The following is a 14,786-nucleotide window of genomic DNA, read 5'->3' as shown; positions in this document are numbered from 1 at the left end:
AGTGCTTACAAGCTGCTCAGCAATGTGCAAGAGAAAAAGATCAAGAAATCAGGTTGTTGGGGACCCTCGAAGGGCACGGCAGCCACGCGCCTGCTGCTCCTGCCACCCCCGGCCCTTCAGAAGTCACCTCTCCCATCTCGTAGAACTCTTCAATTTCACATACTCCAAAAATAACTCAAAATAAATGCAAACTGTGACTGTGGAGATACGGTTTATTCCAACTTCAAAAACTCAATAAATGTGGAAGTACGGAAGTGGGAACTGAAGAGGGATCGGTAAGTCTGGCAAAATAAACGTGAGAATGTCTTGGTAGAACTTGGCCATGGAAATCCCAGAAAGAGCAAACCCAAAAGAAAATGAATAACCGTCATGCAAAGCAAAACTGGGGACATGTTTACCACTTTTTGACTAGATGGTATGCAGAAAGCTTGGAGAGGGATTATGGAAGAAAATGCAAAAGAATTTGAGGTTTTTATGCTACTCTGAAGGAAGTTAACCACTGCAAATCACCTCTGACACCTAAAACTAGGTTCCTAGAGTCAGGAGTTAGGATTAAAAAATTATGTGATTCATACCGAGGTGTTTTGGGGGTGGTGGTGAGAGAGTGAGGGAAGGGGGAAAGAGGGAGATACGAACCCAAGTATATTGTGATTCCTTCCATCCGTTTTCTGGGGATGAAGTGTTCATATTGTAGAATTTTATTCTTGTCTATCACGAGAAAATCAACTAGATTTTTTCCTGTTTTTTTTTTAAAAAAAGACTACTATATCTATAATACAGTTCTCAGAGATGGGATTTTAAAGGAAGACGTATTGTGAAACAGCTTATCCAAAGGCAGAATTTGTCTTACGGACTTTCTCACTACTTCCCTAGTACTGTGAGATGAAAGTGAAGATCCTCTGATGGACTTTGAAGAAAAATAGCAATAAACAGTCAGTTCTGAATGGAAGAAATGTTGTGGGATAAACCAGTAGGGGGCCCTAGCAGGACCTGTGCTATTTAACATTTTTATAGAGGCTCTGCTCATCCTCCTTCCTAAGAGTCTTGGAGACACTGGAGATAGTTCTTTGAGGAACATCAAGTCAGTGTTCAAAGACCTTTAAGAACTGTTGGGAAAAGAATTGTAAATAAGGCAATAGGCATCATTATGCTACGGTGCAAACAAACGATACCTGAAACCGGATGAAATTACCCGGGAGCAGGTTTGGAGGATCTGAACTGAAGTACAAGTTCATACAGCGCACGCACGCTGCATGGGCTGACAGAGGATGTCATGGAGACTGAGAGCATGAAGAGGCTTCAGAAGGGGTTTAGACAAATTTGCGGTGGATTGGTATTTTGATAGCTATTAAATATGGTAATGTGGATTCAACCTGTAATTTAGGAATCCCTTGCCTATTGACTGGTGGGGAACTGCAGTGGGGAAGGAAGAATACAAACTTTCTTGCAGCCACACGCCAATCTGAGCTGACATCCCCAATATTTTTCAAATAGATCAGCCTCTCAACAGGACTGGGTAAGTCCAGATCAATGCAGACAATAAGTTTTCACTATTATTATATACTGCAATTGATGCAGTAATCTCTCTTTCACCGTATTACGGTGTCTGAGCAGGATATCAGTCACCTAAAAGCAAATGGATATACAGAATCCATACCAAAAACCTTCAAAAGAGCCCTCTGGTTGGTGGTACAGGACATGCAGGTAAAGACTGCTCAGTCGAAAGGCAGTTGTAAACTCTGACTGCAGATTAGCAAAGATCTAATTAAGGTTGCAAGACTTTTATGTAGATATCCGATATATCAGAACTGCAGCTTTGCATCATGGTTATATAAACAGGACCTTAAAGAAAGAGCTTAAAGCTCTGCCGTGATGAGGACCTGGTATGGGAATTAGAATCGTGAGCTCTGGAAAGGAATTAAAATAGGGAGTAAAACAGTGAAAAAGAAAAAAAAATAATTATTTTCTTTTAGATTCAAGACTTCAAGAACTAAAGGAGGGGAGGGGCTCCAGATCAACCACTTCCTGCTGTCACGGGAGGGAATTCAAAACCCATCAATTTGCACAGCCCAGTGCGTAAAGCTTCCATAAGCACAAATCATGAGTCAGGATCTAATTAACATATCCTGATGCTAACACCCTTTCCAAATTGAAGAAATGATTTGGAAGAACAGTTGACTTGTATGTTTGTTTCTATCACTGCCTGATTGGGTACTAAGTGCATGAGCCATAAAAGCAACATATGGGCAACTCCACAGTGTAACGTCACCCCCGAGAAGCTACAACCCTCGACTACAGGTGCATCTCATACGCTTTCTTGTTGCCTGTGTGTCTCTCAAATGCTCTGCAGCCTCAGCTGTGCAAGTCCTGTTAGTCTTGCTGTGCTGATAAAACATATTTCTGGAAGGTGGTTACAGCTGAAAGACAGATTTACTGATGACACAGTCCAAAAAGATGAGAAGCGTTTAACCACAGGGGCAGGAGAGCGGGCATGCCTTTAGCATTATGCACCGAGTATCACAAGATAGAAACATCTCTGCCAAGGGAAGCTGGAAATGCAACTCGCTCTACTTTCTCATGTGTAAGCTGCATATAAAATATTAGTGCCATGGTCAAATCAAACATTCTACCATTTTAGGCACATTGCCTAATTAGAAGCCATTGTTATCTGAGAACACTGTTTTTGCAGCTGTCAGGAAATTAAATAACCTAAGGGTAACTTGGAATTAAACGAAGCTGTGCAAACACATAGCCCAGCTCTGAAATCCTGACTCTGACAAGTAGCTCCTCTGCTTTCCAAGTGACTAAACACCTCACTAGGGCATGCGACTAGCCTCTTCTGTCCCGATATAGGATAACACAGTACAGGTCCTTCCTGAGCAGCTGATCTGGCAGTCCTTTAGAGACGGGGAACTTGCAAACATGTATGGACGCACAGGCCCTGCCTCCTTTCCACTTAAACCATCAGCACCTCCTGAGGAAAGACCTTCAGTACAAGTGTCCACTAAGAGAGCAATCAAGGACTGATAAAAGGAAATGCTTATACAGAAACCCCTGCTTTCGTCTCAGTTTCAATCAATTACTACTCCTTTTGCAATCCTTGTAACTTTAAACTTTGACAGCAATCTAAAAACTAAGCTGGTTATACTTTTACCGTGACTTTTTAAAAATTAAACAAAAAGGAGGAGTGTACTTCCAATGAGATTGGTGCAGTCATGTGGAATGCACAAAAATGTCCATTTAGGAAATATGTTTATGGTGGCCTCCTTTCTTAGCTTCCTCCTTGTGATTTCTGCTGTGAGAAACAAAAACCTCAGACATTAGTCTGAGACATGAGCCTAAGAGCAAGGAGGTGAGTTCTTGCCAGGCCAGACACTGATTTAGCAATAACTGGTGTTGCACAAGAAAGGCAAGTCATGACGTAGAAGTTGTTACGATATGATAGCACGCTTCCCACCTGGCTATGAGCACAGAGGGGTACGTGTCTCACTACAGACTATTGGGAGGATCACCAGAAAACTGTTGTTTTGCAGTAGTGTCTTAGAGCAGATACTCAAGTCTTTGGAATACAGCGGTAAATAAACTCTGATTTTGAAGTGCAGACAAGAAGATAGCAATTTAGGCTTGTAGTTGAAGCAAACCCCGGTCTGTCCCACAAAGCGTGTCTGTGACTTGAAACAAGTCACTCTGTCTCCTTTGTATCAGCTTCCTCATATGTGGCAGAAAAAAAAAATAATTCTTGCCTCACAGGGGTATCATAAGACAGGAAGTACGAATACACTCCAAAAACAAAGCATCATTATTATATTTGCCTAAAAATGTGGAACATGGCAAGGTAGATTCCAAAAATAATCATTATGTCCACTCTCACTGGAGAAGCGGGTGAGGCAGACAAATCCAGGTTAGGCCCCAGCCTGCTCTCAGGAAATCAGGCTGCTCTCTTCCTTCCTCTTCACAGGATAACGCACCACTAATAATGAGCAAACCTGGAAAATCAAAACCAGATCCAAGCTCCACAAGCTAGTGTTTGCTCATGAGAAGGAAGAAGGGATCAGAAATTGGCTTTTTTCTTTAGTGGATAAGCAAAGGAAGATTAAAAGTTTGGCTCAAGATGAGTTCAGAACACGGATATAAGTGCATCTGTCCTGCTGCACAGCATTGCCTTCTGAGTGTGCTGACTTCGATGCCCTCTCCGTGCCATGATCAAGAGCCGGGTCCTTCCCAACCTGTTGACCACAGCTTTTTGCTCCCGCACAGAAAGCGTTGCCCACAGCCAGCCTCTCCTCACCCGGTCACTGCTTCATGAGCAAATGGGCTCCACAGTCCCAAAGAATCGAGGATTTTGTCTCTGGTAATCAGGGGACAGGAACTGCAGAAATCAGCAGATTTCCCACTTCCTGACAAAACTTTCCCTGTGTTTCAAAAACTCTTGGAAAAGGCTTTGCTCACCGAACCTGCAAGCCGGGGGGCAGGGAGGACCTAGCCTGGCCCAGCAGTTGAAGGCGCTGCTGACAGCTCAGGTTACTGTCGGCAAGGGGACACAGCCAGCCTGTTCCACTGAAAAACGAAAAACACAGAAGTAAAAGAAGATCAAAAAAAGAAACTGATGCAGTTGGACTCACATTTCCAATTCTTTCTGTATTTTCAAACAAAATAGCACAAGGAAACCTTTTTTTCTTCTTCTTTTTTTGAAAAATCACATTTCAGACACTATTTCACCCGACTGACAGAGCAGAGCAAATAATTACATTACAAACAAGACTTGAAGATGGAGCCACTGAATTCCTAACTGTTGTATGACTGTAACCTTGAGGTTGTGACACTTTATCCTGTGCAAGATTAAACACCAAGATAGGAGATTTTGAAAAGATTATGCAACTTTTTTCATAAAGGGTATTTTTTTCCACCATAATCTCCAATGTGTTCCGCTATAGAGATGATTTATTCAGTAGGTCTGCAATTGTACCTGTGGTAAAACTGAATCCTGTGGGACAGAAACTACCTCAATTACTATTTATCATGGCCATTGCCCGCTACATTATCAAAGCATTTCCACATGTTTACTAATTAATCTTCATAAGGCCTGTTATGAGGTGATTTAATAGGATTATCCCTATTTTTCAGATGAGGAAACTGAGAGACAATGAGAGACTTGTCCAAGGTCAAACAGAAGCCTGCAGCAGACCTGGGAACTTCATCACGCTGCTCCGACTCCCGGTCACCTCACCTTGTGATTGCAGCAGCAAACCCGCTCACTCGAGAAAGGCTCATGTGCCCAACAAGCAGCCCTTCCACAACCCCAAATGAGACTTTATGTGACTCTCAGGCCAAAAGCCTGAAGATGATGGTTGGCCAGCATGTTACCATCAGCTTAACACCACACACAAAGAACATCCCCTCTTTGTTTTAAATGCAGAATTAGCCCAAAGCATCAAGCCTCCCCTCATTCCCCTCAAAAGACAACTGTTAGTTTGGAGTCAAACACATGCATCACACTGCCCTTCCAGAGTTACAGACACAAGGAATTAAACCAATTCTAGTAAAACGCTAACAACTAGACATATTGCACGGGGATTATGAGCGCTACCTTTGATCCATCATTAGCTCCAGAGACTTTGTACCAAGGCTGGCAGAAAACCGAAGAAGACTAATCATTGCACCAGGAGAAAATAAAGTTGGTGAAGTTTTAGGGCACAAAAACTTGCCACTTTTGCTGCAAAGCCTCTGTCTAGGTACAGACAAGACGGAGGTTTGTTTGGCTTTCCCTCCCAGGTCACTTGACCAGGAGGATCCTCCAATCTTGCCAGGGACAGAAGTTTTCTCACCTTGACGAACAACTGCTGATCCTTGGGAAACCTGAGGCATGGGCGCCTCCATCTCCTGCACTGAAAAGAAAATCTGGCAAATCTGCTCAGAGACCAACCCTGCAGAGTGCCACGTGCTGGCATTTTGCAAGGAATTACCCCAAAAGAAATGTTTTCTCTGTTTGCAGGACTGTTTTTTTTGAAAGTTACTGTAGTCTCACTATTTCTAGACTAAAGTAATATATTTACAAGATGCCCAGGTGGAGGAAATCCACTTCCTCATCAGGTCACAAACTTGAGATATGGCTTGAAAGTTAAACTAGTTGTGAACTAGAAAAGTTGGGGAACTGAGGGCTGAATGCTTTCCACCTTGGGCAAAGGGTTCTTTCCTCTGCTGTATCACTGATCCCTCAGCTCTCGACCTGTGACTGGGGGGTAACAGCACCTCCTCATCTCTCACAGGGTGCTCCATACAAAGGTCACTTAAAAAGCACAGTAAGACCACAAATTACAGTCCTACCAGCACTTACAATACACAAATGCTTCAAGAACTCTTGTAGAGTATACTCAGCCTTGCCCCCTCCTCACCACGGGGTGCACCGTTTGCCACCCTGGCAGACTGTGGATTGCTCCAGATAGGGGCAAATAATGAGAGCCCCCTAAGTCCTGCCTAAAAAAAACCCTGAAACAAACCCAAATCTACCGGTGGAACAGCACACAGAGGGTCAGATGCTGTCTAGTGAAACAAATAAGCAGGGCTGCTACTTCTCTGTTGGGCTGCATCTTGCTTTTAGAGACCAACCTAAAATTTCAGTGAATCATTTCATCATTTCAGCCAGAAACGCTTTTTTAGGTCCTGCATTTACAAGAGCGGGTTGATAAGAGTGAGCCATGGTATCTATCTGCTCATTTATCTCAGGCTTCGGAAAGTGCTAGGAAGCAGCCAAGACGTAATAAATTTAAAGGAGGAAATCATGGCCAGTCAAGTGGTTCAGGAAGACATGTCTGGGCTTTCTCACCACAGGCTGTGAAATAAAAATAGATATCGATACACACCCATCTGCTGGAGGAAACAGTGAAAAATATGTATTATTTATGCAGTATTTCTTTAAATAGGAGCAAGCAGAGAAACTGGACCAAAAGACTTTACGTGGCAGGTTACACACATAAGGAATAATATGTGCTATCAAGATCTGCAAACCCACTCACATATGAGCTCTACGGAGAAGCTAAAGTGCTCCTTTCCCCAGGTGACACAAACCAGACCTTGGTTTCTCATCCCATGTACTTCTCACCCTTCCCTCCCTTCCCCCAAAAGCTTTAACTACTAAACCCTACCACCTCTTGGGAGAGGACAAAAATCCCAGGTAATCACAGCCCCCCCAATATGCTTATCGACCTGTATCAGCATATATCCATTGCAGGAAAAACCTTCCCAACCAGGCGCATATTTCTAATTAGCCAGTAGTCAAATCCCCATGTTTTAATTTGAATTTAAGTCATTAATACCGCATTACTTAAAAAAACCTGAAAACCACAGACACAGTGTAGTCTGGCCAATACAGAGATCCAAAAGAGAGTGATTGTGCACGTGTTTAATAGAGAAAAACATCTTCTGCCTAGCAACCAGCAGGCTCTCCTGGCAGGCCAAGGGAAGGAATTCAGCGCTATAAATGTGAGCAAGCAAATAAGCCACCGTGCCCGAGATACAAAGGCCTAGTCACGGGGCAATAAAAAATTAAAGGAGAAATAGTTACAGAAGAAATATTCAAAAAACCAGATGTATCTATTAGCTTGCTTCCCTCTATCTTTATTTAAAGTCACAGATTGCTTCTAGCTAGATGGCTTCTGTGCTTGCACTTACTTACAAGATGATTTCTTGCCCATTTTATATACAGGATGAGAGAGAGGACACTGAAAGCAATTTACCATTTTGATGTTATTGAAAAAAGGGACTCAGTGTGGTACTAAAGCATATGATGGTCCTGAATCCAAGGTCAGATAGGGAACAGGTTGTCTGAGGATGATGGCTATCAAAACAAAGCACTGCCAGCAGGAAGGCTTTTTTTCTTTTTATTAGAATGAGGTCAACATTTTATGAATTCTGACAAAATCTCTCTGCTGTTCTAACTAGTTGAGACTTTTCAAATCGTTCCATTATTCTTAACGTACTGGGCAATTTACTGAGGTATGAACTGAGGTTAGGCGCCTCCTCATTCTGGCAACTGTGTAAATGCATGGATTTCTGGCCTTAGAGAAGTTACTGGCCATACCGGGCAGCCAAAGGAGGTTAAAGGGACTGTCACCTCAATCTTACAGATGAACCTCAGTGTGGGGAGGCTGGGAGTCTTGCTCTGTGTTCACACAGGGGATCTGCACCGAAAAAGGAGCTGTTTCTCACCACTGCTTCAGTACTGAAATCAAATTGCCCCTCCTCTCTAGTTCCAACCTAGAAGAGATCAGTCAGGACCGAAGGTCTGCTAACTGCAGTACACTACGTGAAATGGGCTTGCCAGTTCTAGGAGAGAGAAGACCAGAGTACATGAAGGTGATGTGTTCCCCTTACTCACCCCCAATTCCCCTGAAACTAGAATATGCATGTTCACCAACCTGGAAATCACAAGGATTTGTTCCTCCCCTTAGCCCTAGCATTTGATTTCTTTTCTCCTTCTCCGATACCTTTTAAGTTCACTGCCTACAGAGAAAGACTGCATGCAGAGGACACCAACCAAACGCCAAGGCTGGGAAGGCAGTGATCTTGCCTTGCAAATGGTAGCTTTACAATCTTCCATCTTCAGGACCATTTCACCTGGGTGACAGACTGTCACAGACCCCATTTTTGCAGATGTTCACAGAGCAACTCAGCAGCTGCCAAGATCTCAGAGGAGGGTAGGTCAGGGCAGCAACAGGCTCAGGGTTGTCCCCCCAATGGAGAAAGAAGCCTTCAGACTCTATCCACTGACTTGTAAAAGGTCTCAGAAAGGGAGACTCCTTTTTCCATCATAAGTAGGGCATAAACTCAAAAAGTAGAATTTGTTGCCTTCTAGGTGTAGGCTGTCTTGCCACAGGAATGACAGTGCAGAGAGCCTCCTTCTCCCTTAGCACATAGCCAGGTCCCAGTGGTGGCGATTCTGGGAAGGTCCTTATCAAAGAGTTTGTCTTCATTTCAAGTGGATGCAAGAGATACTGAAACAAAGAAATACCTAAGGGTAGCCTGTAGCCACCTCTCACCTCCATGCAATTGGACCAACTGATATAGATGACATTGGATGGGCTCTTCCTTCACGAGGCTTGTAGAGAATAAAGGTGGTTGCGGGAGAGTGTTAGTTCTTTGTTTCACACTGTGCTGTGCAATTAGAGAAGTGCTGTAAAATGGGAGGCTAGATGGATGGCATTTCATTGAAAGCTACCTGAGCAGAGCTATCACTCTACTGTGGACTTCAAGAGAAAAAAAGGATGAATAGGACTGCAGACAAATGAGCTGGAGAAATCAGAAACAGAAAAGGGACAATTAAAACAAACCGAACACCTGAACTGCCCCTTTGCCTCCAATAAAAGGCTCTCTGGATATATGGTATGGAAGCTGCGATGTGGCAGCCGTTGGGAGTGCCACTGGAGGAACGTTGCTGCCCCCCAAACCCATTATTTTTTTCAGATGGCATCTCCAGGACAGGGTTGCAATGTCAGCAGATGCCTCCCAGTGCACATAAACAGGGTTTCTGAGAGCATGGCTATCTCCAGGTGTGCTGGCATGTGCTTTCCTTTTGGTGTGTGAAAGCTTTGAGATGAACAGAGACTACTGGGACCAGTGAGACCACATGCTAAAAGTTCTTCTGGTGCAGCTGCCCAGAGATGGAAGGAGTCTGTCCTTGCTGCCCTTTGAAAAGGGGACAGACTATGCAGAGAGCCTATGCTCTCTGCATATGCTATGGCATATCTGCACCATGCCCAGGCAGCTCCTGCTTTCAGCCAACCCTTGGGGGAAAAGGCAAACCGAACTCAAACAAATATTGCTATATTTTCGGGAGCAGCAGCCACTTGACTTTTCTGCCACATGCTGGCTGCACAGCAGGTGATAAACGCAAGGATTTTACATGGCTGTCCAAGCACCCCAGTAGCTGAGACACTTGTCTTCATGCAGGAGGGCCCATGGCCAAACTCCTTCTGCTAATTCATCTCAGTATCAGCCAGGAAAAGAGCTTTCTGTGCACTGTCCCCCTGTGTTATTTGCTGAATAAAATTCTTCCTCATTAACAGGCCAAAACCCAAGAAACGGCCACTGGAACAAACAAGGTTCTGTGCAGATATAATCCCCACCTCACTGCTGGGGAATTAAAGCAAAGAATTAGGCTGTAGCCATTCCCTTCCAGCATGATGAATGCTTAAGCAGGTTACGGCTTTGCACTGCAGACGTTTTCTGGGGAGAAGAAATAATGACTTCTTTAGCAGCCCGACTCACTTGCTACTCTCAGGAAACAAGCCTGGGGATTATTTTTTGACAAAACAGTTAAGAATGATTACTGCACATCAGTATGTTTGAAGTGTTAACCTCAAGGATTGCTGAAAGTGCCAGTATTTCTCCAGCCTATTCTTTTCCCTTCAGTGCTGTTTGTGATATGCAGGAGAAGGGGCCTGGCTAACTTGAGAGATGCCAGCTAACAGGACAATCTTGTTACTGCTGCAGCAAAAATTTGTATAGGTGCCTGAAAAAGAAAGGTCCTAACTTTCCACACAGAAAAGCCTGTCCTTCAGAGACATACATCTAGTTTGTTATGCACTGGAAGAACAAAAGTCAAAAAAACCAAAACACTTCTTGCTGCTGGACTACAGCTAAACTGCTCACCAAAAGGTGAAAATTTACCCTGTAATTCTTGAGCTGAACCTGGCCCTTGGCTAGTCAGGTCAGGAAGCAGCTGATCCACTCGAGGCAGACATGATTGGTGCTGGTTTTGCAAGGATGCTGCAGTTCTTAAGAGGTTTTGATCCTGTTCAAGTCCATGGGCTGATCATGCTCTGCACAAAGGCCAAGTGAGATTCCTCCTCCTGAGACATTTATAGCCAGACTGTGAGGAGAAGCAGAGGGTGAAGCAGAGCCCTTTCACTGTTACGAGGCATCCTAGATGGTAGATCCTGAATTCCTCCACACCACGAAAATCTTACGGCATACGAAAATGAGGAACAGGGATGGAGCTAGAGCGGAGACTGCAGTCAGAGCTAACCCTGAGGTGGTGACAATTGAGAAGGAAGATCATGGGCTGGACACAAACCCAAAGAGCATGGAGGTTGTGTTAGGAGAGTTAGCAGGATGCAGAGCATACAAGTCTTGCCAGTGGACCATCACTTACTAGCAAAAAGCAAAGAAAAAGTGATGAAGCTCCATGGACACTACTACCTGTGCTGGGTTTTGCACATGGCGTCATGCCATGCCACAGTAGAGGATGGCCTTAGCATACTCCTTCCTTCCCTTGCGTTGCCTGGAAGGTGATCTTTTCTCCTGCAAAGCTCTACTTTAACACCCCAACTGCACACAGTGTATTTGAAAAAAAAGGATGTTACATGCTGCCAAAACCATAGCCCAACAGAAGCTACGTGGGTACTGTAACTATCAGCAGTAAATTCACGTGCGTATGAGAACCGAGGTAACAAAGTCCAAAGGGTCCAAGCAGGACGCTGCTGCTTTGAAGTACAGCAGCACTATCTGGTTTGCAGACATAACCCAGGGCACTGGTGGGACACACAGCTCCTTGAGGACACTGCTTTGGCTAGACATCGGATTTGCTCCAAGTACAACCAGTGGCATACACAGTGCCACGCAAACCCACTATTGATGAGCAAAAACACTGCTTGAGCTTACCTTTGTTTCAAGTAATTTCCAGAGAGATAAATAGCAGCATGGCTACTAGAAGCAGTACGGAGGTGGTTGCAATCCAAACTTGCCACCAGCAACTGAACTGAGGAATCTGCCTTGTGCCAACTGGGCAGAGAAGTGAGCGCCACGGATACTGCAGACACAGATGTAATGCTGGAGATGAGCATGTCCCTAGCATGGCCCATCTGCAGGGACAGCATGGTTCAGTGACACAGACTCCCTCCTGAGAATGGGAACCTCCAGGTTTCTTGCTCCACCACGTGCTGTGGCCCTTGGGAAAACAAAACAACTTTTCTCCTCCTTTGGTGACTCATGAAGCTTTTAGAGGGAGGCTTTCCATCCTACTATTATGGCAAAACCAAATCTGAATCCATTTCCCCCAGCTACCACCGATAATAAAAAAGATGATACTACCAGTAAAATTTTCACGCATATGCTCCCTGAAAAAATGCAACAAGGGACATTCCAGCAGCAGAATCGTATGTCACCTCTTTCAGGAACAGAAGCAGAGCATGTGACATACACTTTCAAGCAAACCCCACAACTTCCAAATTACAAACAGCAATAGTTGTAAAGATCCATTCACCTATTCTCAACCTAGTGATTATTTTATGAAAACGCTCAGCCACTATTGTAGTGTTCTATAATGTAATAATTTATTCTATGTTTATGTGTAGTCCTGAAACAGAAAGGGGAATAACTCAGCAATGCTACTGATTATAAAACTTTGACTCTGTACTAAATAAAGATGGTATAGTTTCCAATTTTCTCCTTAGGGTTTGGATATTACAAACCCATTGAATGTTACAGTGTCACAAGCAGCTACTCAACAGTTAATTCCTATTCAGGAATGAAATCCTCTTTCAGATTTTAATGAATTTTCTCCAAACTGGTAAATGTGTAGACTTTTAATTCCAACCACAGAAAGCAGCGATTGAACAAAAATAATAGCTGCACAATGCTTCCTCGTTCCACTACCTCAATAACACTGCTACAAATACAACCTTCCCACATGATAAATGTTATTACAAACTATTTCCATCCACAAAGCCAAACCATTCTCTGCATCAGCACTCGCCCAAAACCAAGCGTCTGCAGCTCCCAAGCACATGCCAGCCACCTTCTCTGACACATGGCTGACTCCACCTTTGACATGGGCAAAGATGACAGATGAGACCTTCAGCCACCATGGGCAAAGATGGCACATTTAGCACGGAGAGAGCTGGATGTAAGAAAGGGGGATAAATCACAGCAATGAGCCAAAGGAGCTGATTCGCAACTCCACAGCACTGCAATGGTTGTGGGGACGATACGAACTACTCCTCTTCAAGTGCTCCTTTTAAAGAGAGAGGTTGGATGAACGAGCTGGAGATGTAAGACTGTGTGTGCTTGTGGAGGTCTGGGGACAAAGGCCAGCCCACTTTAATACAATGATATGTAGATGGGTTTGCCTTGTCAAATATGCTTAAGCTCTCCTGTGCGTGCTCTTCTCCTGGCATTAAAATATATTCATATTCCATGTGTGAAATGCCTTGTACAGCACAGCAGCAGAGACAGTATGCTTAAGTGATCAAAGCACCTTTCATAGCTGTACTACTAGCACTGACAAACAGACCTGTTTTACAAACGCTTCGGTTTATCATCTCAGCGAGAGATGACATGTTTTCCTCCTCCACCCCCACCCCAGGATGGCTACCAAGGTGGCACATGCCAACACTTACCTAGGAAGCCCTCTTCATCCACAATGATGGTGTAGTCCTCTGGGGTTTCTGTGAGGCTGAAGAACTTGCACCTGGCAAAGGCAAACATCAGGAGAACATGATTACTGTTGGACTGAGCAGAGCCTGGTCTTCCACATAAAATGGAGGTCCTTTCCCACCCAGGCTGTGCCGGAGGAAAAAGTCACAGCCTGGTGTGTATGGAGATGCCTGAGGCATTAACAGACCTGGATTTTATTCTGGGCTCAGCCACTCACACTGCGTGACCCACATTCCCTGCTGCCTGCCTATGTGCAATGGAGCTGGTAAAACACTTATTATTTTTATGACTTAGTTCTTAGTTACTTTTCTTAATTACCATATCCCTTAAGGCTTCCCGTCACAGCCCAGGACCTGCTGTATTACACTGACAGAGCTAAAGGTTTTGCTTACCAACTGATTGCTCCCACACCCTCAAAAAGCCTTCCTGAGCTTCACACATGCACACGTCTTCCCTATTTACTCACTGAAGTTTCTTGCCTTGTCAAGGTTTGACATCTAATCTCTCAATCAAGCCCCAGTACCTCTTCTTACTGGTTCAGAGGCTTTTCCCACTAGCAGACAGCATCCCAATTCCTTTTGCTGGTCCTTACCCCGTCCCTCAACAGATGCCTCCCTACCCTAGGGAGCTCCAGGCGAAGAGACCAGTGATAGGGGCCATCGAGCACATGAACACAAGGTCAAGCTCCCCCCGCTCAATCTCCTATTGCCTCTCTTCTGCTCCATGCTCATCTTCTGGCACCGCAGGCCATGTGTGGCACAGCCTCTCCATCTCATTCAGCACAGAGCACAATGTCGCCTCTAACATGAGACACAAAATAAAAGTGACATGGGATTCCTCCACTGTAGACACACAAGCAAAAAAAGCCTCATCCTTAAGGCTTAACAGCACATATAGTTGAAAAGTTTTTTTCCCTGACACACCAACATCTACTAGAAAACCCTCAAACTTTCTCCAGCTTCTATCCCCTTGGTCCCCAGCAATGGCAGGAAGGTTTGCACAACATTTTGCACACTCACGTTTATGTTCAGCAGAGCACAAGCACAGCGCTGGCGAGCAGCCCCGGCCCACGCAGGGCTCCTGGCCCCTCCAAGAGCATGCCAGAGCACAGGGCTGTGCTTGCCACACAAGCTACAAGGGAAATGTTTCCCTCTGGGAAGCTAAATTGGGTGTAACAGGAAGAGCCAGTGCCTATAAGGCCCCAAGAGCAGGATTTTGCAGTTACACTGTAATAATATCAGATTTATCTAAGGCAACCTACAGAAAATATTTTAAATACTGGAAAAAGAAAGATTATTCTTAAGGCCCCCAAACTTCACAGTGTGTTCACAGTATAATTCCTGCACAGTTCAGCA

At 44.5% G+C, this 14,786-nt stretch overlaps 1 protein-coding gene across 1 annotated transcript in view; it reads right to left on the bottom strand.

Annotated features, from left to right (window-relative positions):
- The window catches only part of CASTOR2 (cytosolic arginine sensor for mTORC1 subunit 2), a 127,076-nt gene that overhangs the window by 46,988 nt on the left and 65,302 nt on the right, over positions 1 to 14,786 (bottom strand). The window contains exon 2 of the mRNA XM_009645102.2: positions 13,395 to 13,465. Coding sequence (XP_009643397.1) covers positions 13,395 to 13,465 — 71 coding nt within the window. The remainder of the gene's footprint in view (positions 1 to 13,394; positions 13,466 to 14,786) is intronic.

This window comes from Egretta garzetta, unplaced genomic scaffold, assembly GCF_000687185.1.
Source record: "Egretta garzetta isolate BGI_Z169 unplaced genomic scaffold, ASM68718v1 scaffold108, whole genome shotgun sequence".
NCBI lineage: Eukaryota > Metazoa > Chordata > Aves > Pelecaniformes > Ardeidae > Egretta > Egretta garzetta.
The sequence above is the reverse complement of the archived record's forward strand: the minus strand, read 5'-3'. Positions and strand labels throughout refer to the sequence as shown.